Genomic DNA, 24103 nt, shown 5'->3' with positions numbered 1-24103 from the left:
TGGTTCTGATTTTACATAGCCATGTGACATCAGTATAAGATTGAGTACCTTGTTAGATGCACTTCCGATGGTTTGTAGCTACGCAGGCACACTTCACGGCGTTGCATCAGTCATGCAGGACAGTTCAGCACTGTTAGATGCAGCTTGCATGTAAAGCTAGGAACAATGCGCACTGAGCTACTCTAGGAAGCATTGCAAGATTTCTCTCTGTGTTGGACCACAGGTAGAGCAAGGCGTCATGCCAGCAGCGGTGAACACGTGGCGCTTATTTACATATGTGATGTCAGTATCCATAGGTATCGCATCAGCTGCCCAGAGGTGTCTTGGATATGGGACTGGCGTGAGTGCATGTTGGAGTTCTGTGATGTTAGTGTAACACTGACTGTATACCAGAAAATAGGCCCAACTTTCACCTGCAGCAGTGTGAGAGCAATGGGTCACACTGGCTTGCATTCAGCAGTGGCTCGCGGCAGTGTCAGCGTGCTCGGCAAATAAGTCTTCACTCCCGTCCATTCACGTCAGCAACGATGCATAGGTGAACACATATTTCGAGAGGAATTTCTTACGTACCAAGTATTAAAGGGATGTTGCCGCCTCATGGTTACGGGACCCAAACGGACACCTGTGTGTGGTTTGACAGCTGTGGCTGCATCACTTTGCAGGGCTGTCGGTAGCCTCCTGTGTGGTCTAGTGGACAGGGGGCGGTGGGCGGTGTCTGCATATGTTGTTTGCGTGTATCTTGCATTATTTTGCAAGCAGATTTGTGGGCTGTGCTATGAGTTATTTGGACAGTTTACAAGTTGATTTCGTGTCTGCACATCTGTGTACTGTGTTATTTAGGAGGAGTTTGCATGTCTGTACTGAAATTATTTCGGTAAGTTAGGAATTGTTTGCATGTCTGCAGAGTATTATGTAGGGGTAGTTTATAGATATGTGGGCTGTGTGGTGTGACCCTAAGAATGTCAGAGTATGTGTTTTGTATCATTGTGATAAATATACTCCATCCCTAAATAGATTGTTCCAAAATAAATAAAGTGTACCCCTTCCTTACTCTCTCCAGCAGCCCAGCACAGGCTGAGTCATTTTTGCACCATTTTCCCCCACCAGCCCACCATCTTCGATTACATCACAGGAGGGATGACAGCACCCTCTGGTGGCAGTACTGTGTACTAGGTCAGTTGGACTCTAGATCTCATGGTGAAGACACTGTCTACAAAATAAAGACTTATGTCCAGCACAGGCAGAGTCCTTTTCCCACCATTTTCCTCACCCCAGACCGTCATCTTGGATTACGTCATGGAATGGATGCAATGCTCTGTAGTGGTGGTAGAGTGTACTAGACCTGGACCTCGTGGTGAACACACTGTTTCCCGCCATCTTTGATAATGGTACTCACATCATCAGCTGACATCATATCCATCATCTTGGACAACAGCGCACTCTGGTGACAGTACTGTGTACTAGGTCAGTTGGGCTCTGGACCTCGTGGTGAACACATTGGATGGTGGCAGTGGCACAAATTATTTAAATAGAGACTGGTGCATGATTTCGACAGTTGACAATTATCAAGCATGTTTGCAGAGTCTTTTAGTGCTTTGCTTGTCTGTAGGCTGTGTGGTATGATCCCAATCATGTCAGAACGTGTGTTTTGTATTAGTGTAGCAAAAATATACTTCATCCCTAAATAAAGTGTTCCAAAATAAGTAAAGTACACTCCTTCCTCTCTCCAGCAGCCTGGCACTGGTCAGGTCCTTTTCCCGTGAATCCCTAGGAGGAGGTGGGGTCGGGTGACTTAGGTTAGTGGAGGTAGCCCAACTGAACTATTTTACCACCACTTTCCTAGGTTAGTAGGGGTAACTGTGGTGTGATGCATTATCATGTTGGAATTTGAGCTACCCGCCATTTTTATGGGCGAGGTGGCGGTTGGTTGACTGAGGTTAGTGGAGGTGGCCTAACTGACCTATCTTCCCGCGATTTTCTTAGGTTAGTAGAGATAACCGTGGGGTGATGCATTGGAATTTGAACTTCCCTCCAGAGGGGTTTGGCAGGGGGCTTGGCACTTTCCCACCAAAAGCCGCCATCTTGGATAGCAGTACTTGCATCATCATCTGACTTTATGGCCGCCATATTGGATGCCATTATGCGATGTTGCCAAATCTACATCCCACTTTCTCGGATGATGTCACCACTGCCATATTGGATACATCTGGCAACAATGCAGAGTGCGTCAGAACGCAGGTTGCCCCAATACTGTGACTACGTTAAAGCTGTGAAATGCTAACTGGTCCCACTAGTCGTCAGGGATACTGCTGCCACAGTAAGAAAACATCAAATTTCGTCCTAAGCCTGGTGCAGAAAATTCAACTAGTTACACAATTACTGTCAAAATGTAAAATCGCAACAAATTTGTGTGATAGAGATGTGATATTTGTTGTCTGATTAGGGAATAACTGCTGATTTCGTTTCAATTCAGTGAATCCTGACACTCCTTTCCGGAAGATGTCGTCGTCTCGGGCGGTGACGTGTATGGAGTTTAACCCAAAGGACCCGCACACACTGATGAGCGGCCTGGCCACGGGGGAGGTGGGCGTCTGGGACATCAGGGACGGCGCGGCGCTGACGCTGCACAGCACCCTGCTGTACAGCCACCGGGCCCCTGTGGCCTTGGTGCAGGTCATACACTCCAAGACTGGGAACGAATTCTTCTCCACTTCCTATGACGGGCAGGTGAGTTCACATGTGAGCTGTCAATGGAGACCTGCGAGTAATGTAAGGTGGTTGTGGCCTCCTGAAAAATAATGGCATTTGAATTATACAACAAATTTAAAATTATTTCGTCCAAAATTATGTCAGTTATTTAGTTTATGCGCTTTTTTCGTCTTTCTTGTTTTTCTCTAATTTGACTAAAGCTGATGCTTTAGACGCAAGTACCGCATTGTGATGAGTGAAGAGTTGTCTTGTGATAAACTAAGTTTGAAGTATATGACCAAGAAGTAGTTGGACCCCATAGAAATCCTCGATATTGTTTCAGTCAAAGTTGATACATTTGACAATAGAAGAGATCGGAAAGATTCCATCAGCCCACGAAGCTACAAATCTAGTAGAGGACTTGCTGTTTACCAAGTCTCGTTGATTTTAAAATAGTAACCCATTGTGCTTATCTGTTGCTGTTGCACAAGTATCCACTATTGTATAATAGTTCGGAGAGATGTTTACATCCGATATATGCTACATGTGTTAGGAGGATTCTGTTGGAGGTCTGTTTGGGTTCAATGTTATAATATTAACAATCACCATCTATGATATAGGGCAATTAGTGGCAGCTAAAAGAACATGAACTCTCTATGAGATCGAAGCGTATCAATCCTACTTGTTGCTCAGTAGGATTTCATATAATTCACCACAGGAAAATTGTTCATCACTCGAGTGGTGCAAGGGGAGAGTAACTGGCACATAATTTTTCCTTAGGAAATACCATGCTCGTTTATATATTATGGAGGCCAGGTGAGATATATTATTTCATCATCTGCTTATTAAACCTGCTTATTAAATTAATCTTAGAAACTTGGGGAGTGTAGATATTATCGTGCGGGAAGTTTCGATGTTCTGGACGGAACCATGGTGCAACCTTTGAATGAAAATGGGTTCGTAGACGTTTCCAATTACCTTCGTTTTCAGCTCAAATCGTAAGCCTCCTGAAACCACAATACAGCTGCCAAAAAGCATTTCAAAACCTCTGGTGTATTTCCTTGTCGAAAAAAGTGTGTCTGCACTGAATGCTTCTGAGAGAGGCCACGTTCTGGATGAAAATTCTGTGGAATACAAGAGAAGATCTTTAATCATCTGCCTTGAGTTTACCATTGACCTGATGATGTTGCACTTTCTCTATGTATGTTCGTGGTTATTCACTTAGTTGACGTGTGATATCCCACAAAGTCTGTATGACCACATACTCATAATTCATTTCTCACAGTTCTTAGTTGCATCAAAAATTATTAGCACCAGCATTTAGAATTCAGCCATGATCTTAAACGAAATCTTTTCAAGACAGTTAAAAATTCGCACTGTATTGGCCATAAGCAAAAAAGGTGAAGCTGTCATCAACCGAAGGTTGGTTTGAACACCACAGTGCTTACAAGGTGTGGTCCTGCTAGAAGTCGTATGGCTTTGCCTTTCGCTGATGTCTGCACTATCTTATCAAGCAGGCTATAGGGGGAACAAGAGTTTGTCAATTCGGAACCACGTTGTAACTCGGTATTTTTCCTGTTGACACACATTGCCAGAGAAGAAAGGAGTGCTATGTAACAGATAAAAATTCTTCAGTTGACGGGGGATCGAACTGCAGACCTTTCGATCCATAGTCTGGGACATGACTTTTACCTCACATCATACGTGCAATGATCAGTCGCCTCCTTCAGCGTTAATACTTGGATTTGATTGTTTAAATGGCAAAGGAAGGAGCCTTGACTGATACTTTTTGTTTAACACAGTGAGAGTCCTATCTGCTGAATATGAAATATGTTGAAATAAATTGTAACTGATGATAAAATAAAAAAGTCGTTATAGAGTCGGTGAGTGTTGTATAGATGAAGTATCACTTCCTGCTAGGAATACAGAAATAAAATAATCCGTTGGGCACAGTGCATAGTGTCAACAACCAAGAAAAGATAATAATGAATATAAAAAAATAAAAGTAACAGGATGTGGTAATAAGATCGGTAGTGAATGTAATCTGTAGTTCTAAGATATTCATTGAACTCACCTGATGGTACCTCTTCTTGCATTCTTGCAACATATGTATTAAAAGGTTTTGAATGTTTATTTATATTTATCTACAAGTCAGGTTTGCAGCTTCCAGTGCTGACTAAACAGGTTGCTTCTGTAGCCCGCTATCTCTGCTTGTCCACTAATGATGTGTAATGAATAAAATTCCCCATCTGCAGGCATTATGTTTCGCAGATGGGTAGAAACTGCAGTCCAGAAATAGTACATCATTAAATAGTATGATTTGTTGGCACTACTGTGTGGTAGGTTGCTCCACGATCTTTTTACATGGGTGATACGAATGGTGACGAAGTGTCTATTGTCCTATACAGCTCACTTGAAGGTAGTAGTAGTATACATGGTCGAAGTTCAAACCGATGGTGGAGTCATGTGTTGCGAGCTGAGGTTCTGAATAACTGCTTAATTATGGAATTGTCTGTGTTCTCTTATACCTAATAGAATCGTCGTAGGTAAATCACCTTGTAGTGTGTAGTCCTCACCTGTCACTGGTAGGAGGTGTAGCAGTGTCGTCAAATGGCACTTTAAAACTGTTCATAAGCCAAATGTGGCAGCCTGTCGCTGCCAAGAGCCGTTTCACGAGAGGCATGAGAAGATCACAGCAGTATGTTGGAATCCAGCAAGTGTGTAGCTGTTGATAGAGAACGCCTTTCGGAACCTATTGACGGTTCTTTCGGTGTGCGTTCTTAAGGTTGCAGGGATGGTGCGATATTTTTCCTCCCAGTTGATTGAAGCCATATCTCTAGGATTTGCGGGGGTTCATAAACCCAGCTGTTTCCGTGTCTCCATCCTTTTCAGCTGTTTCGTCGGTGACATTGCGGTTCCGCCCAGTCCCTGAGACTGTCGATTCGTCCACACTCAGTATTGCTCCACTTACCTGTACACACTCCTGAATGATCCGACTCACAAATTCAAAATCTTTATTTGAGAATATGATACTAGTATGATCTAAGTAGGCAATTACCGCCAACTTCGCTCCTTGAAATGCGAACTTGTTCAGCAAACTGGTCAGTTTCCTGAATAGCGAAGCAAACCCCAGATGCAAAGCTCTCCATATTGAAAGTCGTTTAGTTAGGATTTGATCAGCCTTGATGCAAGCATATGTGCCCATAATGCACCTGTCCACAGTGATAATAAAGGTCTGCTGGCAACCGGTCACTCTCAAAGACTCTGTGACTTAGGGACGCTCAGTTCTATCATGCGTTTTGAAAACCTAACGAAGCAAAGCTCTCTGGGGTGTCCGTTGTCTAAGATACGTACACTAGATGCGTGTAGGTATGCAGCGTGTTTGACACTGACCTGTCGGGAACTGAGCTGGTTTGCTAGGCACCCAGTGACTCCTCAGTAAACTACTGGCTGCTCATGTGAAGAGCACCAAGCCAGCATTCATCAACATTATGAGCCTGTAGTTTTAAAAAGATCTAGGTTTTGAAGTCTTACAGATGAGTACTGTCATGCCATCTGTGAATGCTAGTTATAGGATAACGGCTGAAAAGAGTTCTTTATGCGTTATCCTTAGCTATGTGGATAAGATATACTACAATATTTCTGCTAGTATACCATCCATACCAGGAAGTATTTTATTCGGGGTAGCTTTGAGGATTGTCAGCATTTGTTCTAAAGTAAACGTGTCTGTGGGATCTCTGTTTTCCTTTTCTGGAAATGGTGACGGCCCAGCTCTGGAACATAGCCGAGGCTCTGATTTGGCTGCTGAAGAAACATCTGATGAGTATAAATAGTCGTAGATGTGACTCTTAGTTTCTATCTGTGCAATGTAGCAATTGACTCTTACATGCCACAAGGACTGAGTTATCTGACTTTTTGCCTGTTGAGCTCCTTCACTTCACGATGTCGTGCGTAGAAGTTGGGTGCGAAGACTGACACTCTAAATTCCGCACGCAGATTCTCTCGTCGTGAGCCAATCTGCGCATTATACTTAAGATTTTGGCTTTGTATCTCTTGACCTTTTGAATCTCTGTCGTTAGAAGTGTGGGATCTTCATAGATTTCTCGCAACAACAGGATGTAAAACTCCTTCGTTTTCCTCGACCAAAAGGCCACCTCCAAAGCGTTTGTATTTAAGAGATGGATGATCTTCGGTTTAGCTAGTGCCTCTTTCCAATTGATGACAACGACATACTTGTTTATATTATTTGAGAGATTCCCCCCAAAGCAGTAACAGCTACGTGTCTTAAGAGGTCACAGCTGATCCTCTAAATACACCGCATGACAAAAAAAAAAATGCGAAGAATCTATAAGGGGAGAAGGAAAAGATCTGTTGTTGCCGTAGTAAAGCTTCGTAGTGTTCGGTGTACCCTATCAACCTTCAAGTTAATGACTGCTTTACTTTTATTTTATATCCTGCCTAAGAAGCTTCTAGAGTTTGGAAATTTTCCAGAACTCCAGTTTCATTTCGGTATTTTTAAATGACAACTGCACGATCTTGAAATACGGGAATCCTTACTGTGGGGAAACATGTTAATTGTGTTGACACATTTCGCGTTCACACTTCTTCCACTACTGTTCTAGCACGTTCGAGTAACAAGGCCTGGATACTGACTAACTTAGCTCGCTTTCTCGTACATAATATTAATGAGACCTAGTGAAACAGAGATCACTCAAACAATAAATGAGTGAAGTACGAAAGTTGTTATTACAGTAAATGATGTCTCCTGTGTACTCGTGCAGTGTCCAAACCGACTTTTCTCATATAAAGACTATGACAAAAATTGACTATCACTTGCACGATAACTATACTAGATTTAAAAAGTCGTAAACAGTTTATGAAGGAAAACAATAGTCATGCTTTCCGCCTTAAAATCTTACAGTACCGCATGACCGTCGTGTTATTGTTTGCAGGTCATGTGGTGGGACATGCGCACGCTCAGTGAGCCCACAGAAAAGCTGATCCTAGACCCGGAGAAGGGTGAACAGGACATCGGCAGGGCCTCGGGCGCTTCGTTCCTAGAGTACGAACCTACCATCCCGACTCAGTTCATGGTGGGCACGCAGATGGGCGAGGTAATCGCCTGCAACCGCAAGATGAAGACTCCGGCGGAAATGATAGTTGCAAAATATGCGGCACATAAAGGACCAGTCGTGGCCCTTCACAGAAATCAGGCGCTGTTAAAGAATTTTTTAACAGTTGGTGATTGGTCTGCTAAAATATGGGTTGGCGAATGCAAAACATCTTCAATCTTATGGACAAAGTAAGTATGCTTTTTTCCAAGATCTTTTCCCGTCAGAGGTTATTTGTGACACATCCTAGGAGGAATGGTCAATATTCAGGGTTGTGACAAGAATGATCATTCGAAGCAAAGAAGTCTAATACACATGATCTCTAAGCAACGACATTTTCTTCATCTTTCTTAGTGTGAAGCACATCTCTTCCACCGAACAAGTGCTCGTAGATCTTAAGGTACCGGCACACATTTTAGAGCCCATGTTTACTAGCAGTTTTTGCTTCTTGTCATATCTCGGAATATTGGCCTTTCCTACTCAGACGTCCTTGTATATGGTCGTACAGTGGCCTCCTTTGTGAAGAACTGAAGCTCACGCCATGAATAACAAATTTCAGACATTTTATTTTGTAATTTTGTGAGCTTTTTTCACAAATCTGAAGTCATTGACCAACACAGATTAATTCCTGTACGTCATAACGTGGAGCTTGAGAAAGTATCTGCGATTCATAGACTAAGAAAAAATTATCTATAAACCATGTTCATTCGTTTCTGTCAGACTCAAACAATAATAATTCCACCATCTGAAGAAACCAATGTGTTTACCTCGCTGAAATTGTTTTTTGTCTTTTATTCCTTGTGGTTGTGTTTTGCTCCAAATCTTCATGGTTTCAAGCATTTGTTTTCTGCGCAAAAATGATTCTTTCTTAATTATTAGAGTGCTATGGTACCAAGCGGTAGCAAATGCAGAAACCCACAGGTCTATGTCCTTTATATTAGTTGTTTGGTTCACCGTCTGTGTTCCATGCCCTAAAACACTTTGTTCCTTATGTTTACTGTTACAGATCTGCTTACACGACGTGATTGAAATTTCTTTCTGTGTATTGAATTTTGAAGAAGACGAAATTAACTGTGTGTTTGAAGAGTGAACCTTTTGAAACAATGGTTTTCAATTCTTTACTTACAGAACTTATTGTACATTTGCCCAAATATAAATCTACTTTGCAAAACAAATTCATAATCTCAATAACTGAGAGGTTTCGGCAGAAGGACGGCAACAACATTGGCTACAGGGAGTAAGAGCACGAGCTACAAGGCAAACTAAATCAGTACCACCTTGACTAAGGTGTGACTTCACACACTGATGACCAAATATGTATCGCAACTACCATAAAGAATTAGTCTAATTACAGCGAGTTACAACAGTATGGATGAAAAGTATTCACAATTCAAAACTTCTCTATAATCGACACAAGGTTTCCAGATAGAACATGATGAAAAGTGTACCAATAATTATATTCACAATAGTAAACTTTTGTTTGATCGGTGTAAGCTTTTCTTTTAATTACATAATTATTCATGTACTGGGCAATGTTAGGAAAATGAAAAATTTGTCAAATTCTTTCATGTATAGTTACACGAAAACTAGTTTGTCTATGGGTCACCTGCCTCCCTTTTCTGCAATACCTTTCCTTGGAGCATCTCTCTCTCTGTATTAAGCTCGTGACACACCTGTAACGGCTGATCTACTATCTCATCCCCCTCTCCACGCGTACAAGCAGGGGTTGGAGCTAGCTGGAACCGTTGGTAGAAAGACATTAATGTTCCATGCCTGCTTAACATTCTTGTAAAGTTAGGTAAATGCGAAATCTTGGTCGAAGGACGGTGGACAGTCAGAACAAAATCTTTTGTGATCACTCCTTTTGTAGTTTGAGCCAATTCTCTTTCCCATTTTTCTTTCAAAGTGCATCTTAACTTTCTTTTAACCACAGACCAAGGGATTCCGTTGCAGCTTTCTGCTGCGTTTTCTCGATCTGCTTTCACCGGATGTTATCGCTGGACCGCTCTTAGACCCCTTTGCTGCCAACACGTAACCTGGTCTTTTATTCAGCTGAAGTCCGGACTCATTTACGTTGAATATATTTCCTGGCTTATCAAGGAGGTTATGCACTACCAAGATGTTGTGCAACAATGAAAAATGGTCTGAAACGTTTTTCGTACTTAAACCCCTCGACCGTGCTTGTGAAACTCCTTCCGATTTGCGGATTGAGAGTTCCGGATTTCTTTTTAAGAATAAATGTAGCCAGTCCATTCCAGCAATTTCCTTTTCTCGGTTAAATTTGTGATGTTGGTTATATTTCTCAGCTAGTTTATATGCCATGTCGGTGTTTTTCGCACATTCTTGTGTTAGTACAAGCGGCTCTCCTAAAGGTTTTTTCGTAAAGCGCTCGTTTGTTAATCGTCTCTTCAGCGTTGACCATGGAACGTGAAACTCCTTTGAGGCTTTATTCAGGCTCATTCCATTTTGCACCGCTTTTACGGCATCGTCAAGTTGCTCCTCTGCCCAATCAGCACGGCTGGATCCTTTTTGTCTTTTGTAAAATGTAGGCATCTTTGGCTGGAACAACGGCGGTAGTTAGAACATTTACTTTTTTAATCACTGACAAAACAAACTGTACTCGCAAAAAATATATAAAAACTAATTTTTAAATTAACGGTTGTATTGAGACGTCGGATAAAACAGAATATAACTCTCGCATGGGACAGGAAACGCTAACATTTCATGACTTGATGACTTGTCAAAAACCCTGGTTGGGATGTACCTAAATAAAAGCTTTACACTTTACACATAAGAAAAGTCCTTCACCGTATCACCCCTGCCCGAGTTCACCATTTGTCCCTTTTGCTATGGGTGAAACGGCGAATAGCACGGCAAAAAGTTCAAAACACTAGACGCAACGATTTCTAGGTTATGTAGTACATAAGCAGTATAAGAAGGCAGAATATATCAAAAAATACCCTGCGGACTACGCTACGTGAAGTAACATCTACAAATGCATGCAGCATATAAAAATTATTTAGCATCGAAAACAGTTTTGTACAAAGTACTTACGGTTTTTAAAACGGAGTTGGTTTCAACACGTGCACACTGCACAGATGATCAGAGACTGTTGGCATGCAGACATTGAGAGACATCTGTCTAAACAGCAAAGAATTAAAGCAATTCACCATTTCACCCGATTCACAATATCACCCTCACTTACCCTATTCTTAATCATTTTGTTAATTGCATTTAGCGCCTTCAGCTCAGATAGAATCTTTTGTTATCACTTGTTTTGAAAAGTGCATTAAATAACGAGGAATTCGTGCCTTCAGTACATTCCTAATCAAAGAGTAATGTAGTCTTATGACCCTTACTACATTTAATCATACTTCCTGCAATATTATTCTACAATTATGGAATGTCATGTTTTGAAGGTTATCCTGAGAAATGAGTCACTAGATCTATTTGAGTGTTAAAAAGCTGCTGAGGGTTCTCAAATGGCTGGCTCTGAGCACTATGGGACTCAACATCTTAGGTCATAAGTCCCCCAGAACTTAGAACTACTTAAACCTAACTAACCTAAGGACATCACACACACCCATGCCCGAGGCAGGATTCGAACCTGCGACCGTAGCAGTCCCGCGGTTCCGGACCGCAGCGCCAGAACCGCTAGACCACCGCGGCCGGCGAGGGTTCTCCTCTTGTGCAGTCTTCTCAAAGTGATTAGTCATTAGTTAATTCTGCTATAATATGCATTATTGTTCATCAAATTATTAACTCTTTGCCAAATTATACTGTGTGATAGGTAAGCAAAACTAGTAAAATAATTCAGCTATTACACGTATATGCCCCTGTCCTGAAGACCGGTGCCACATGGTCAAGTTTAATAGCAGTCATTTCAGGTTGGGGCATCACAGCTCCAAAAAAATGGTTCAAATGGCTCTGAGCACTATGGGACTCAACTGCTGAGGTCATCAGTCCCCTAGAACTTAGAACTACTTAAACCTAACTAACCTAAGGACATCACAAACATCCATCCCCGAGGCAGGATTCGAACCTGCGACCGTAGCGGTCTTGCGGTTCCAGCCTGCAGCGCCTTTAACCGCACGGCCACTTCGGCCGGCTATCACAGCTCCCATCCTGCCCTCTAATGAACTCTGGCTTGTCACCACTGAAGTCGCAAATGGCGGTGGTTTGGGGACAGTGGAATGCACGCTACAAGGCGTCTGGCTGAGATATGTCCTCGAAGTAACTGATTTGTAACAGTAGTTCGTTGCGTTACTGTGGTGCCAACTGCTGCTCCTCGTCACCACCGCTGCCAGCAGGCATGTGCAGTGACGTTCATACTCGATGAGGTATCGATAATGGCTTCTTTGTCGCCTTAAAGGCGTTCTTGACCAACATCAACTCACCACGTCCAGTCTGAAAGGTAACTAACGGTCATGGTCGTTACTGCGTATTTTAATGCAAACCTGATTTGCATCCTTATTGTGGAGCTACCAGCGCCACTCTCATGCAGCTGGCGCGAAATTTGAACAGACATCAACTTTCAGATGTAGAAACACGCCTACGGACTTTCGTCTATGTCACACGATTCCTTCTTGGTGCTGCGTTTTTTTTTTTTTTTCTTTCTATGTATTGCATACTAGCGCCGAGTAGGTACCAGACGTTTCCCTCTCAACGTTGACGCATAATGTATGGGAGTATACAGTCATTCTCGCATCATTAAATTATCGTTACCTGATGACTTAAGACCATCGATCACACAACTTTATCTTTTGTAGCCAAATCAGAAAACAAGTGAGATTTGCTGCTAGTTGTTGAAAATGGGAATGACTCCTTCATAGCGTACCAGTACACATTACAAACACAATATGAGAATGTTGCTGATGAAATTGCCACGTCTCGAACTTGACACAAAACGTAGAATCCAGTGGTAAAGCATTGTATTTTCCAATAAGAATTCTAATTTATGAAGTCAAAGAACGATTCCTCTGAAACTGTGAAGGTTTTCACGATGATAATCGTAATCGTTCGACATGTTTTGTAGGCTGCTGTCGTGACACCTATTTTTGACCTATTTTGCATCTGTATCGATATGTCTATGTCAATTTGTAGTATTGCTTATGTGTAAAGTTGTATCTGTGATAGAAATTCTTTGACTGTGTGTACATGCTTAATTTGTGTGAAACTTTTCAACGATGTTGTTTAAATTATGCTTGTGGATTTGAAAACTAATGGAATAAGTGTTATGTAATGTACTGTAAATGACTTGGTCCATAGTTAGGGAACATAGGGCTGAATGTAAAAGATGTGGGGAAGCCCCGCAGGTACGGAAGTAGCCTGGAGGAGTGGGGAAGGTGTGGTTGGCGCGCGAGTGGCGACTCGTCCTCTGTGACGGGTAAGGAGTCTGGGCTGAGCAGTGCTGGGGTTAACACCTCGCTAGCAGCAGCGGATCACTGTGGCTCATATTCCTGGAGTTTTCAGGCCAGAAGAGTTTAAGGGCAGTGTTTATGGGCCTCAGACGCCGCCCTTGGTGAAACCAGTATCATGGCTTTTTTTTTTTCCTGTAAAAATATAATTCTGACACCAAGGGCGAGGCCAACAGCATTGCTATGACTGCATCGCCGCCAGGTTACTGGCCACTGCAAATTGCGTCAGCAGTGCCGCCAGCCTTCCAATAAATTGTTCATACACTCCTGGAAATTGAAATAAGAACACCGTGAATTCATTGTTCCAGGAAGGGGAAACTTTATTGACACATTCCTGGGGTCAGATACATCACATGATCACACTGACAGAACCACAGTCACATAGACACAGGCAACAGAGCATGCACAATGTCGGCACTAGTACAGTGTATATCCACCTTTCGCAGCAATGCAGGCTGCTATTCTCCCATGGAGACGATCGTAGAGATGCTGGATGTAGTCCTGTGGAACGGCTTGCCATGCCATTTCCACCTGGCGCCTCAGTTGGACCAGCGTTCGTGCTGGACGTGCAGACCGCGTGAGACGACGCTTCATCCAGTCCCAAACATGCTCAATGGGGGACAGATCCGGAGATCTTCCTGGCCAGGGTAGTTGACTTACACCTTCTAGAGCACGTTGGGTGGCACGGGATACATGCGGACGTGCATTGTCCTGTTGGAACAGCAAGTTCCCTTGCCGGTCTAGGAATGGTAGAACGATGGGTTCGATGACGGTTTGGATGTACCGTGCACTATTCAGTGTCCCCTCGACGATCACCAGTGGTGTACGGCCAGTGTAGGAGATCGCTCCCCACACCATGATGCCGGGTGTTGGCCCTGTGTGCCTCGGTCGTATGCAGTCCTGATTGTGGCGCTCACCTGCACGGCGCCAAACACGCATACGACCATCATTGGCACCAAGGCAGAAGCGACTCTCATCGCTGAAGACGACACGTCTCCATTCATCCCTCCATTCACGCCAGTCGCGACACCACTGGAGGCGGGCTGCACGATGTTGGGGCGTGAGCGGAAGACGGCCTAACGGTGTGCGGGACCGTAGCCCAGCTTCATGGAGACGGTTGCGAATGGTCCTCGCCGATACCCCAGGAGCAACAGTGTCCCTAATTTGCTGGGAAGTGGCGGTGCGCTCCCCTACGGCACTGCGTAGGATCCTACGGTCTCGGCGTGCATCCGTGCGTCGCTGCGGTCCGGTCCCAGGTCGACGGGCACGTGCACCTTCCGCCGACCACTGGCGACAACATCGATGTACTGTGGAGACCTCACGCCCCACGTGTTGAGCAATTCGGCGGTACGTCCACCCGGCCTCCCGCATGCCCACTATATGCCCTCGCTCAAAGTCCGTCAACTGCACATACGGTTCACGTCCACGCTGTCGCGGCATGCTACCAGTGTTAAAGACTGCGATGGAGCTCCGTATGCCACGGCAAACTGGCTGACACTGACGGCGGCGGTGCACAAATGCTGCGCAGCTAGCGCCATTCGACGGCCAACACCGCGGTTCCTGGTGTGTCCGCTGTGCCGTGCGTGTGATCATTGCTTGTACAGCCCTCTCGCAGTGTCCGGAGCAAGTATGGTGGGTCTGACACACCGGTGTCAATGTGTTCTTTTTTCCATTTCCAGGAGTGTATTTGGCACTCTGTAAATGAACCAGGTGTTTGTAAAATTTGGTGGATATTATAATAATAATTGTGGTGTTTTGCTAAAAAATCTTAGCTTACACCGCTGATTATCACAAACCTGGACAGGAATCCTGTCGTAGTGAATTTAATTCCGAGTGTCCTAATTTATTATGAGCAAGTGGTCGAACTTGAATTTAATGCTGTGTTGTCATATGCACAGCCAATTATACTTCTGACTGGGTCAAAAGACTGCATATGAAAGCACATATGTTACTTTAATGAGTTATACTTTGTTGTGCTTTACTTAATTAATAATTAATGATAATAATACTTACCATTTCTCATACATACGGGTGTAGTTTTGTTAATGAGCATGGTTCTTCAAACCTTAAAAGTGTAAGGCTCCTCATGTACTAGGCTTCTTAATGAAGCAATGCAAAGGCTCCTTGAGAGCCTGTGTAGTTAGATTTGAATTCTGTTTAGTTGGTTCAAAACGATTTTAAGAAATAACTATGTACTGTGTTAAAGTTGGTTAATACACAGGCATAGGGAGACCTTGTACTAAGCAATGAAGTTACAGATTATGAGCATTAGCAGACCCTCTGATTTAAATTGAAAATCATTTCAAGCTTTTCACTGTTCAATATTGCTACTAGTTTCATGTGTATCGGTAATAGGTTTTATAAACTGTTACACCTAGTTCATTTAAGGTATGTGTTGTTAAGAGGCATATGTTAGTGTTTACTATCTCATTGGCCATTTGTTTGTTAGTACATAGCACATTTATCTGCAAGGTTAAGTTACTGTGTTGTAGTATGAACAGATATAAGTGAAGAGTTTAGTGTGTGTGTCTGTGTGTGTGTGTGTCAAGGAAAGTTAGATTAGCCTTAGCACTGCCTTCTGCTTTATCATATTGCTTGACACATATTGCCTAATTAGGCTGGCGACCGATTTTTGTACGAAATGTTACAACTTTTTTTGTGCTGGGAGAACGTCTGCTCCTGACCCACCTGTTTACTGTTGTTTATACTCTTCTGGAGTGTTTCGGGAACGAATCCCAGTTTGATTGTTCTGTTTCCATTAGATCGTCTCACGGTCAACTTCCTCAAAAATTCCTTGCAGAGGTATAACGTTGGCATCGATTGCCGTTTGAAGGTGGTCGATGGTACCGTTACACGGTGACCTTCGAAATAAAAGAAACAGGGTGCTAGATCCCAAACGACGCTTCAATTTTTACATCCCCATCGTCGTGAAATACGATTTTCTACTCCACGATTTTTATAGGCTACTTAATTACATGTTCCAGAATCTGCAGACTGTGCATCTGTACTGACCTTCATAATAATTTCATTGACAAAATCTTCTAGGTTAGCAGCTAAGTTGCAGACGAGTAGTGGCTGCAAGACGACGATGCTCTGCTGACCTGGTAGTTGGTACTGCGAGTACTGAGCACGGCCGTCCCAGTGTGGCGTCCGCTGGGCCCCTGGTGGACTGTTGATAGTCATCTGCAGCACCTAGAGTACGACACGTTGATACAGAGTGCGGTAGACACTTGTGCTAAGGAGGAAAACATCGCCTATGGCTTTTAAAAATAGTACTTCTTCTGTCCGCTCCCGGTAGCTGAGCGGTGCCGGCACGGCAGCTCAGCGTGTTCGGTCAGAGGGCCGGATGGCCTCTGTAATAAAAAAAAAAAACCTGAGTGGAAGGATCAACAAACGAACTTGAACGGATGTCATGTTACGTCCGCAACGATCAACAACGAACGAAAAAAAAAAAATAAAATAAAAAAAGTGGTCAGCGCGACAGCCTGTCAACCCTACTGGCCCGGGTTCGATTCCCGGCTGGGTCGGAGATTTCCTCCGCTCAGGGACTGGGTGTTGTGTTGTCCTAATCATCATCATTTCATCCCCATCGACGTGCAGGTCTTCGAAGTGGCGTCAAATCGAAAGACTTGCACCCGGCGAACGGTCTACTCGACGGTGGGCCCTAGTCACACGACATTTATTGTTTTTAGTACTTCTTCTTAGTCAATAGGAGTGGAAGTTGTATCACTCGGAAGTAATGGCCTGAATAATTCCAAATTTGATGAATATCCAGAAAATATGTCGGCAGTATGTGATTAAAACTGCAGACGTGGCTTACACTTGGTACTGTGGCGCCTTGCCTTGTGCAAGTGGAAATTTCTGGCAACGAATAGCTGTCAACCGAAGCGCAAATATGAAAAACTTATGATTGACAGAGGGCAGTCGTCGCTAGGCAGTTTTCTCCGCTAGTAAAAAACTTTCTTTCGCTAAACGTGCGTGACTGTGAGAAACATAGCGGGCGAGTGAGCACCCTGAAGTCGCCTGAAGTATGTTCGAGGTGGTAAGCTCGTCTGTGGCACGCTGCAGTCCGTCACTTGTGGGGCAAAACCGTGAGAACACCTGCTAGATGCACGTACGTGAAGCAAATGAGACATTTTGTGGACTTCTGGGAGAATTCAACGCAAATTTGACACGAAGAACCAAGAGGAGTAGAACTGCCCAATGGGAGTGGTCTACTGGCTGGCACTGATATATCGCCAGCCAATGATAAACTGTGCTGACGAAATTTCAGCAATCTGAAAGCGAAAGAGACGAGAGAACTGGAACAAAACAGGCAAGTTCGAGAGTGTGGAGGCCATTATTTTCGGTAGAGTGATGAGATTCGACGTTCACATTTGATGGACTTCTTCGCTGAAGACACTCAGTGATGAGAAAGAGTTCATGAAGATTCATTCAAAAGACTTCATGTTGGGACTTGATGTCAAGATTTGGGAATGAGGACTTGGTCTGCACTTGCCCATAGAACTGATCCAATATAGTGATGATGTTACTCTACTTCATGTTGTTCTTATTCCCATTCCAGTCTTTGTTGGAGTTCATTTCAGTCCGGCCCTTGTTCTCACGAGCATTCGACCTTGTTTTTATTTTTTGAAGCCAATCTTCTGTCGCCAACCTGATGCTCCATTTGCTATCTGATTTCAGCACTGGGTCATAGGAGCCTTCCGTGACACAGACATACAGAAAACAGAGCAAACGCACTGCAGTTGTAGAATATGTGGTTGGAGGTCACTGCATGCATTCGAGTACAGTGCTATACTATGCCACCCAACCAGCTGTTGGCAACTGTACTACACAAAACTTTAGAACATAGAATGAGAAGTGACGTCATGATCGCTTGGGTAGAAGTGACATAAAATCGATAAAATTACGAAAAATGACGGAAAATACGTATAAGTTGGGGAAAATACGTCGAAATGCGGGCAAATAGAGGGAGTACTTGCATCTCTTCTGCTTGGTGCAGAACAATTCTTGTACATGGGAACGAGTATGCGACAGAAAGAGGAATGTGAGAAAACTTTGACATGGAACAATGGGGAACCAGGAAACAGTCTTCGTCGAGGCAACATTCTATTGTATGTCTGTTGAGGTAATAGTGATACACGCGAGTTGACTGCTGTCTTTGATGCTTTCCTGGGAAAAAGAGAACCATGTGCCTCTAAACCTACCTGCATATGCGTTAAAGGATGACAGAGACTGGATGGCGTGATCGGTTGAGATGGAGTTGTAACGAGGTATGATTTAATGGTTGACTGATGATGCATTCTAGAGAGAGGGGGGGGGGAGATGTTGCTGCAGTTCATTTAACAATTTTTTTCCGTTTTTATGTCGGGATGCATTAGTTCTGTGACACAACCTGCGTTCCACTCGTATACAACTGCGTGTTCTGTGTGAGACTTAGAGCACTGTATACTTGCGATTGTTAACAGCAAACCTCTCAGTCATCAGAGGACTTCTATCTCATGTGTAATGAAACATATCCATCCTGTTTCGACACATTCCCCTAGATGAACCAAGATTTTTGCGACGTAGTGCTTTCCACGGCCGCATCTTGGGCATAAAATCGAGTTTTCAGTTTCATAACTATGGTGATTCTAAGTCAGCGTCAGGTTTTTGTGAGGTCCTGCAATCCCCAAGTATACATCTGCTTGACAGATGTCCTGTTTACAGAGTTAATTTCAGATGTCAAACGCCACTGTTATGCGTTTGTCTCTTTCTTTGTAAGATGTATTCTCCATTACTAACGATCAATTTATATAGGACTGATGTGAGCATAGTGTAATTTATGAACCATAATCTGATCTGAACAGTGGGCGCTATACACCTCTGGAAAGCTATGTTGTGCATGTATCACACAGAATCAATGTTATAAGGAAGCAGTGTTTTCATTTTACAGTTGTCATCATACTTTATCATAGAAAAGCCTGCAAGGAGAATGTATGTCATGCACTGGAAATATATATTTCTTTCATTTGGATATTAACAGCGTTGGATTCCACTCGACTAATAGGTCGGAAACTGCACCTCTCTGACATTACAATTTACGTAAAATGCTTCAAACTACATCCGCTTGGAGCTCCATCATGCATAAAAACCACCTGTTTCTTCTTCTTCTTAACCATCTGCTATTGCATCACAACACTTTCATATCTACTACTGTACACTTACAAGGGGTGCTAACCTCCTCGAGATGCGTGCATCTGGAGAAATCTTGTGCTCTTGAATGGGTGTGGAACAGCAGTTGCGGGCTCGGCTCACTCTATTCCTTCACGAGATGCAGAATGTAGCGGTCTACTTCTGGTCAGCTGCAGAATAAATAGGTGACAGAGCTGCAGGGCAGGTAGGCCAAATACAATGCTAGGAGATCTTTCAGTCCCTAATTTTATTCTAACAACGCGAGAATGCCCTTTGACTCCCATCCGCATAGAGATAAATCGTAAATTAAGCACTATGCTCGAGGTGCTAGAAATATGTAGGATCACTGACTGGTATACTTTGATGTATATGTTCGAGAATAACAATGAATGGACGTGCTACACAGTCATCTGTCTACATTCGCAATGGTACTCGCAAATAGAGGAGGGGCAGCTTATCGATAATACAGAAATTGGGAAGCATACTGAACCGTCATTGGTCGGTGTTGAAATTATGGTAATATCGCTAAAATTGTTCACATTATCAACCGAGATGTTTATTATTACAGTGGCATGTTTTCCATCCCATCCGTTCACTGATATGGTGTTGATTACCACATAATGATTGACTGAGATCGCTTGTTTGAGATGGAGAAAGAGTCTTGGTGGAGGGGCAACACCTTCCAGGGATGGCTATCACCAAAACAGTGATCACGTACATGACTGCAATCTGCAATATGGCGAATCAATGGAACGGAACACTGAGTCATCAGCTATTCCGTCACTGTGAAAGGTGGGTTTAAATGTAGAGGCCATTAATCACCTTTGGACATCAGTTTGGAAACGATCCACAACGCCACAGAAGTCTTCCAGTTTCCGTATGCTGTAACTGTATTTTATTTAAAATCATCCAGTGTGTGTGTGTTGTGGTAGCAACAGCAACGTGATTTACACCGTGCGGCGTGCAGTTTTCTGTGAGAGCCAGTGGATCGAAACTTGTTAATGTCAGTTTAGAACGTGACACAGACTTCAAAGTCATGGCAGAAAAAACAAAATGTATGATGGTGTACAAAGTGCGTTACAGCAGAAAAAGCAATGTATTAAATAACAAAACCGGGATCTTCTCTTGCGACTGATAGTGTATGACTCTTACAGTAAGGGCAATGAAACTTTTCATTGGTCTATGTAAGCAACTCCGATCCCTGGCCGCCTGCACCAGTAGATCAACAGCTGTATATTTAATACGATTGCCGCATATGCTCGATGCCAGCACACAGATGGTATTTGTTTTCGATATATCGGAAGAGAGAGATGCGGTAAAAATCTTATCGAGTTCTCTGTCAGATGAAGTTAGCGGAGCTTTTATAGTTCGTAGTTTTTCTCTGTTGGATGGAACAGAACAACGGTGATAGAACGTTTGGGTGACAGAGATGAATGTACCCATAGGGATGCAGATCTGCTTTGGATTATAATACTTGTATGTAGTTTGGAAGCACATCGCGATGCAATAGCAGAATCCTCAGCCTTCTTCCAGTTCCTATATGATGTGCCCCCCCCCCCCCCCCCCCCATGAACCATGGACCTTGCCGTTGGTGGGGAGGCTTGCGTGCCTCAGCGATACAGATAGCCGTACGGTAGGTACAACCACAACGGAGGGGTATCTGTTGAGAGGCCAGACAAACGTGTGGTTCCTGAAGAGGGGCAGCAGCCTTTTCAGTAGTTGCAGGGGCAACAGACTGGATGATTGACTGATCTGGCCTTGTAACAATAACCAAAACGGCCTTGCTGTGCTGGTACTGCGAACGGCTGAAAGCAAGGGGAAACTACGGCCGTAATTTTTCCCGAGGGCATGCAGCTTTACTGTATGATTAAATGATGATGGCGTTCTCTTGGGTAAAATATTCCGGAGGTAAAATAGTCCCCCATTCGGATCTCCGGGCGGGGACTACTCAAGAGGATGTCGTTATCAGGAGAAAGAAAACTGGCGTTCTACGGATCGGAGCGTGGAATGTCAGATCCCTTAATTGGGCAGGTAGGTTAGAAAATTTAAAAAGGGAAATGGGTAGGTTGAAGTTAGATATAGTGGGAATTAGTGACGTTCGGTGGCAGAAGGAACAAGACTTCTGGTCAGGTGACTACAGGGTTATAAACACAAAGTCAAATAGGGGTAATGCAGGAGTAGGTTTAATAATGAATAGGAAAATAGGAATGCGGGTAAGCTACTACAAACAGCATAGTGAACGCATTATTGTGGCCAAGATAGATACGAAGCCCACACCTACTACAGTAGTACAAGTTTATATGCCAACTAGCTCTGCAGATGACGAAGAAATTGAAGAAATGTATGATGAAATAAAAGAAATTATTCAGATAGTGAAGGGAGACGAAAATTTAATAGTCATGAGTGACTGGAATTCGAGTGTAGGAAAAGGGAGAGAAGGAAACTTAGTAGGTGAATATGGATTGGGGCTGAGAAATGAAAGAGGAAGCCGCCTGATAGAATTTTGCACGGAGCACAACTTAATCATAGCTAACACTTGGTTTAAGAATCATGACAGAAGGTTGTATACATGGAAGAACCCTGGAGATACTAAAAGGTGTCAGATATATTATATAATGGTAAGACAGAGATTCAGGAACCAGGTTTTAAATTGTAAGACATTTCCAGGGGCAGATGTGGACTCTGACCACAATCTATTGGTTATGACCTGTAGATTAAAACTGAAGAAACTGCAACAAGGTGGCAATTTAAGGAGATGGGACCTGGATAAACTGAAAGAACCAGAGGTTGTACAGAGTTTCAGGGAGAGCATAAGGGAACAATTGACAGGAATGGAGGAAAGGAATACAGTAGAAGAAGAATGGGTAGCTTTGAGGGATGAAGTAATGAAGGCAGCAGAGGATCAAGTAGGTAAAAAGACGAGGGCTAGTAGAAATCCTTGGGTAACAGAAGAAATATTGAATTTAATTGATGAAAGGAGAAAATATAAAAATGCAGTAAATGAAGCAGGCAAAAAGGAATACAAACGTCTCAAAAATGAGATCGACAGGAAGTGCAAAATGGCTAAGCAGGGATGGCTAGACGACAAATGCAGGGATGTAGAGGCTTATCTCACTAGGGGTAAGATAGATACTGCCTACAGGAAAATTAAAGAGACCTTTGGAGACAAGAGAACCACTTGTATGAACATCAAGAGCTCAGATGGAAACCCAGTTCTAAGCAAAGAAGGGAAGGCAGAAAGGTGGAAGGAGTATATAGAGGGTCTATACAAGGGCGATGTACTTGAGGACAATATTATGGAAATGGAAGAGGATGTAGATGAAGATGAAATGGGAGATACGATACTGCGTGAAGAGTTTGACAGAGCACTGAAAGACCTGAGTCGAAACAAGGCCCCCGGAGTAGACAACATTCCATTGGAACTACTGACGGCCTTGGGAGAGCCAGTCCTGACAAAACTCTACCATCTAGTGAGCAAGATGTATGAAACAGGCGAAATACCCTCAGACTTCAAGAAGAATATAATAATTCCAATCCCAAAGAAAGGCAATTACCGAACAATCAGTTTAATAAGCCACAGCTGCAAAGTACTAACACGAATTCTTTACAGACGAATGGAAAAACTAGTAGAAGCCGACCTCGGGGAAGATCAGTTTGGATTCTGTAGAAATACTGGAACACGTGAGGCAATACTGACCCTACGACTTATCTTAGAAAATAGATTAAGGAAAGGCAAACCTACATTTCTAGCATTTGTAGACTTAGAGAAAGCTTTTCACAATGTTGACTGGAATACTCTCTTTCAAATTCTAAAGATGGCAGGGGTAAAATACAGGGAGAGAAAGGCTATTTACAATTTGTACAGAAACCAAATGGCAGTTATAAGAGTCGAGGGACATGAAAGGGAAGCAGTGGTTGGGAAGGGAGTAAGACAGGGTTTTAGCATCTCCCCCATGTTATTCAATCTGTATTTTGCGCAAGCAGTAAAGGAAACAAAAGAAGAATTCGGAGTAGGTATTAAAACCCATGGAGAAGAAATAAAAACTTTGAGGTTCGCCGATGTCATTGTAATTCTGTCAGAGACAGCAAAGGACTTGGAAGAGCAGTTGAACGGAATGGATGGTGTCTTGAAGGGAGGATATAAGATGAACATCAATAAAAGCAAAACGCGGATAATGGAATGTAGTCGTATTAAGTCGGGTGTTGTTGAGGGAATTAGATTAGGAAATGAGACACTTAATGTAGTAAAGGAGTTTTGCTATTTGGGGAGCAAAATAACTGATGATGGTCGAAGTAGAGAGGATATAAAATGTAGACTGGCAATGGCAAGGAAAGCGTTTCTGAAGAAGAGAAATTTGTTAACATCGAGTATAGATTTAAGTGTCAGGAAGTCATTTCTGAAAGTATTTGTATGGAGTGTAGCCATGTATGGAAGTGAAACATGGACGGTAAATAGTTTGGACAAGAAGAGAATAGAAGCTTTTGAAATGTGGTGCTACAGAAGAATGCTTAAGATTAGATGGGTAGATCACATAACTAATGAGGAAGTATTGAATAGGATTGGGGAGAAGAGAAGTTTGTGGCACAACTTGACCAGAAGAAGGGATCGGTTGATAGGACATGTTCTGAGGCATCAAGGGATCACCAATTTAGTATTGGAGGGCAGCGTGGAGGGTAAAAATCGTAGAGGGAGACCAAGAGATGAATACACTA

General features: G+C 43.1%; 1 protein-coding gene across 1 annotated transcript in view; it reads left to right on the top strand.

The window, feature by feature from the left end:
- LOC126188344 (dynein intermediate chain 3, ciliary-like) overlaps nt 1–24103 on the top strand; it is a 215530-nt gene that overhangs the window by 129916 nt on the left and 61511 nt on the right. Inside the window, exons 4-5 of the mRNA XM_049929942.1 lie at nt 2474–2727; nt 7641–7952. Coding sequence (XP_049785899.1) covers nt 2474–2727; nt 7641–7952 — 566 coding nt within the window. The remainder of the gene's footprint in view (nt 1–2473; nt 2728–7640; nt 7953–24103) is intronic.

Source organism: Schistocerca cancellata, chromosome 5 (genome assembly GCF_023864275.1).
Source record: "Schistocerca cancellata isolate TAMUIC-IGC-003103 chromosome 5, iqSchCanc2.1, whole genome shotgun sequence".
In the NCBI taxonomy this organism is placed as follows: domain Eukaryota; kingdom Metazoa; phylum Arthropoda; class Insecta; order Orthoptera; family Acrididae; genus Schistocerca; species Schistocerca cancellata.
Note: the sequence above shows the minus strand (reverse complement) of the source record. Positions and strands in the feature narration are given on the sequence as shown.